The sequence below is a fragment of the Penaeus japonicus genome, unplaced genomic scaffold (assembly GCF_977035675.1).
Source record: "Penaeus japonicus unplaced genomic scaffold, GWHDUDI00000001_assembly GWHDUDI00000286, whole genome shotgun sequence".
NCBI lineage: Eukaryota > Metazoa > Arthropoda > Malacostraca > Decapoda > Penaeidae > Penaeus > Penaeus japonicus.
In genome coordinates, this window is record NW_028234688.1 from 4,717 (window position 1) to 9,584 (window position 4,868).

General features: G+C 32.5%; 1 protein-coding gene across 1 annotated transcript; it reads left to right on the forward strand.

Moving 5' to 3' along the window:
* Window positions 1–225: 225 nt before the first annotated feature.
* LOC122242532 (uncharacterized) lies at window positions 226–1,204 on the forward strand (the record flags this gene model as incomplete). Its single annotated transcript, XM_086535390.1, is given in 1 exon segment — window positions 226–1,204. A coding segment is annotated over 1 exon segment (873 nt). The 3' UTR covers window positions 1,105–1,204.
* Between the last annotated feature and the right edge of the window lie 3,664 nt (window positions 1,205–4,868).

Sequence of the window (4,868 nt, forward strand, 5' to 3'; positions counted from 1 at the left end):
TGGTGTCTGTTTATTTTGTGGTTTTTGATAGATTTGTTGTTATAGAGAGCTTGTTTTTTTATTGATTGATATACTATTAATATTGTTATATATTATATATTATATATATATATAAACACATTCATACTCCCACAAATTGAAAGTTGCACACACAATTATTCTCTGATTTACACATAATGTTTCTCTTATTATTTGTCAAAATTAATAATTATATTATTTTTTCAGGTTAACATGGAGAAAGCATTTGTTGTATCCACAACTGTGGCTGTGGTGAGCTCTGGTTTAGCAGCATGGGCCATGTACAAGTGGTTGGAGACCCGGGATGCACTCATAGCACATCTAGACAAATACAATGACATGAAGGAAGTTCACAGGCAATTGTTACATCACTATAGTAGATCAAAGAACCTGCCAAAATTGAGTGAAATTGTACCTAAAGAAGCTGACAGATATCATTTACAGTTGGCTAAGTTTTGTAGTGACACATGTGATAAACATCAAGTTTCAAGAGGACGCATCCTTGATGTTGGTTGTGGGCCAGGTGGTACCTCCTTTCAACTCTCTAATTATTTCACAAAAGTTGTTGGAACAGATGTTAGCTACTATATGATAGCTGTTGCTCAACAGGTCAAGCAGTTTGCAGAATTTGCATCTCCATTTTCAACAGAAGGGGGAAATCACATATCCAACCATGTCATACGAGTTCCAGATTCTGCCGACAGAGAAAAAGTTGAGTTTTGGGATGAAGATATGTGCATTCCTTCATATAAATTTGGAAAGTTTGACTGCATTTTAGTCTCAAACACTCTGACAGACATGCATGACCCAAAGTGTTTCCTTGAGAGCATAGGTGATTATGCATCTACTGGAGCATTGATGATCATTGCTGATGTGTACAATTGGAAAAATGGACCAGAAGAGGCTCTTGGTGGTGAAGGAGATCGCCTGACATTTTTTTTGTTAAAGAAAATATTATCTCCCTTCTGGACTTTTGAAGAGGAAACAGATATGCCTTTTTATGTTCCACAGTCCATACGTCTTGCTGAACTAGGGAATGCACATGTTACTGTCTGGAAAAGGAAAGACACGAGTATAGATAATTAATTTTAAAAACATATTTGCTTATTTAGTTGATTAGTAGAACATTTATTTTTCTTTTGTAATGGATCAGTAAGTAAAATAAAAATCTCATTATAATGATAAACAATTGTTTATAATCCTTAATTATGCTTATTACACAAACACCCATTTACATCAGGCCACGGCCGAGGCCCATGAGTTCCAGCTTTGCAATGGGGTCGCAATGCCAAAGTGGGTTTAAACGGAACGTCTGAAAGCTTAAATTATACTATCGAGATTCTCGGACGCACAAGCCGCGAGCCTGGGCTGCCTGCTCGCTAACCCCGGCGTCTGACGCAAAAACCACAACCACAAATGGACGTGTCCCATCAACCGTCAACCGGGTGCGAATGGTTTAAATAACACAACTAATGACTTGATTCAATGTTTTTATTTAAAAACAAAAAATAGTTGTTTTGTAGTATAGATTTCTGTGATTGAAGCGTGTCTTCTTTCTTTGTCTATCTTTCCTTCATATGGTAGGGAAGTCTCTGACATTGATAGTAGCAAATTGTTACATGGTCTTGCAGTTCAGATATATATTTATGAAAAAAAAACAAAAAAACATTGTGTATATTGAGCCACATGTTACAGGGTCTTGCAATTCAGATATATATTTATAAAAAGAAATAAACTATCATCTATATTAACCCTCTCTGGACGGGTGGTACAGTACTGTACCGCGCATTCAAAAGCCCAGTGGCCGGGCGGCACAGTATTGTGCCAGCCATTTAATTGATTTAGGCCTAATAATTCGAACGCCCCGGCATTGGGACATTCAAGGCTGGAATGCCCCCGTCGTAAGTGGGTTAAACCAAATTGTTGCATTGTCTGGCAGTTCAGATACAAAAAATTAAACCATCATATATATTAAACTATGTGCCTCATTTATAATTAGTATTAATGTTTCTGGAGAAAAACATTATTGTCTTTGTTACATTAATCTTGTCCGACCCATTGTTATTTACATAACAACTTGCCTAGCCCCCTTTCTCTGCTCAGAAAAATATATTCATTGAAGACATTTCCATAAGTTTTTAATAGCATCAAATGTTTATAAGATAGGTAATGTTTCCATATCATCTATATGTAATGACTAACATATCCTAATGGCATTCATTCCACCCATTGCCAGTCAAACATAAAATCATTATACAGACAGCATAAAACAGTATGAATTTAAAATACTACTAAGTACTAAAAGCTTCGCCCGGGCTATATGCACAAGGCGGCCCGGCCTCTGCCAGCTATTAGTACTGACTCATCTTATCTAATCTTATCTGATCATCATCGCTGAATTAAATTCAGCTCAGTTCAGAGAGATTTTGCGAAGACGTCGCTTCGCCCGGGTTGTGTGGATGGGGTACACCCGGTCCTCTTTTGGCTAAAGTTGCTGACTCATCTGATAATCATAACTGAAAGTGATTGCTGTAAGTTTCCTCTCTGCCTCAGCTTCAATAGAGCATGAGTAACTGTGTTTTTTCTTCTTGAAAGACTCATGACAGAAAACTCTATCAAGGATCGTGCCCACGGCGGGGCTGTGACATAGTCAGGGTGGGGAAGGTCCATGCCCTTAACCCGTTCTCGATGGGGACAATCCGGCTTAAATAGACCAAAATTCCGGGACTCTTGAACGCATAAGCCTAACGCGTCGGGATTCTCGGCCGCACTGGCTCCTCCCGCGCCCCGGGCTGGACAAAGTAACACATCCCCGTCGTGTAGCCCAAAAACCACTAGACGTGTTATCTTGTCATCCGTCGTTAACGGGTTAATCAGTAGTGTCTCTTTGAACTCAAAGCGTTTCAGCACTCTGGTTGTGTGAGACAGCCAGGTGTTGTTAGCAAAGAGCTCTTGGTTCTGTGCAAGCCGACGCTGCACTCTGTCTTAGCTCAGCTCCAGTGGAACTGAGACATGGCACGAACTGCCGCCATCTGATCATCCAAGTCCATGAAAGAGTTTGGCCTCCAAGAGAGGTTATAACCTTAAAGCCCACCAGGGCAACCAGAATAATCTGCGCATCGTTGGTTTGAATGTCGAGCCTTTTCCTGAGTCTAGGCTTGACTGTGATCAGGGCGTCGAGCGTAGTCCACAAATTGACGGACGAGCGGCACATAGAAAGATCTTAGTACCGGTGCCCATCCCCTAAGCACCGCCCAAACAGAGCTCTCATGACATGAGAGCCTTGCCATTGACTCGGTCTAAAGAGAGGTTTGATCTCAAGCGCAAGGTGAGGTTCTTAACGATCCATACTCCCAATTATTGTAAACGTGTACCCCACTCAATCTCTAGACCTTGGACTCCTCTTTATCACAGACTTATGTTTCAGCACATTACCTTCGATTTGGCTACTGAATCTTAAGCCCGACTCTACAGCATCCTATTATTAGTCCCGACAGTCTGTCCTTTCGACTGGATTTACTTTTCTGTCTCCCAGTGTGATAAATGCTAATCACCTCATATAAAGATTCATGCACCACCGAGGATAATGTCTAGAAGTTAAACTGAGGATGTTGAACAACCGCTAAACCCCTTCCTTGAGTGTGCCATTCTCCTAGGCAAAAGCCAGGAAAGGTGACCTTAGAACTTCACGCTGCATTAATGAAATATATAATATATAAATATTATATATATATATAAAAATATAAATCATATATATTTATATATACATTATCTACTATATATATATAATTATATATATCTAAATAAATAGTTAGAAATATATAAAATTATATATATATAAATATATATATATATATATATATATATATATATATATAGATAATAAATATAAATATAATTAAATATATAAATGTTTTTATATATAGATATATATATATATAATATTAAATATATATATATATATAAATATATATATATTATATATATATATATATATAGGTATAATATATATATTAAAATAATCTATTTATATATTTATATATAAATATAATATATAAATATATATAAATATATATATATAGATATATATAGATATATATATATATATAATCATGTATACACCACATTAGTAAATATATATAAGTAATACACACACACACCACATATATATATATAAATATATATATATATATAAATAAATATATAAAATAATATATATATATATGTATATATATATATATATATTTCTAATATATACAATATATTTATATATATAAATATATATATAAGTATAATATATATAAATACACACCAAAGATATATATTTATACATAGATATAATATATAAATAAATAACATATAATGTATATAAATATATAAATATATACATATAATATATTCATATACATTATATAAAGATACATATATAAGATAATATAATTATATACATATATATATATGTAAATATAATTCATTATTATATATATATATATATATATAAAGATATATATATATATACTTATTAATATATATAATAGATATATAATAAATATAGTATATATATATTAATATATAATATAATATATAATATATATATTATATTATATATGTATATATATATAGATATATATATAATATATATATATAAAAATATATATATACACAGTATCTATTTTTATATGTATAAAATTATTTTCTCTATATTTATTATATACTAGCATATAAATATATAATATATAAAATAAATATATGTATATATATGTATATATATATATAATATATATAATATATATATATATATGAAATAATATTTTTTATAATATGTATAATATATATAAATATAAAATTAT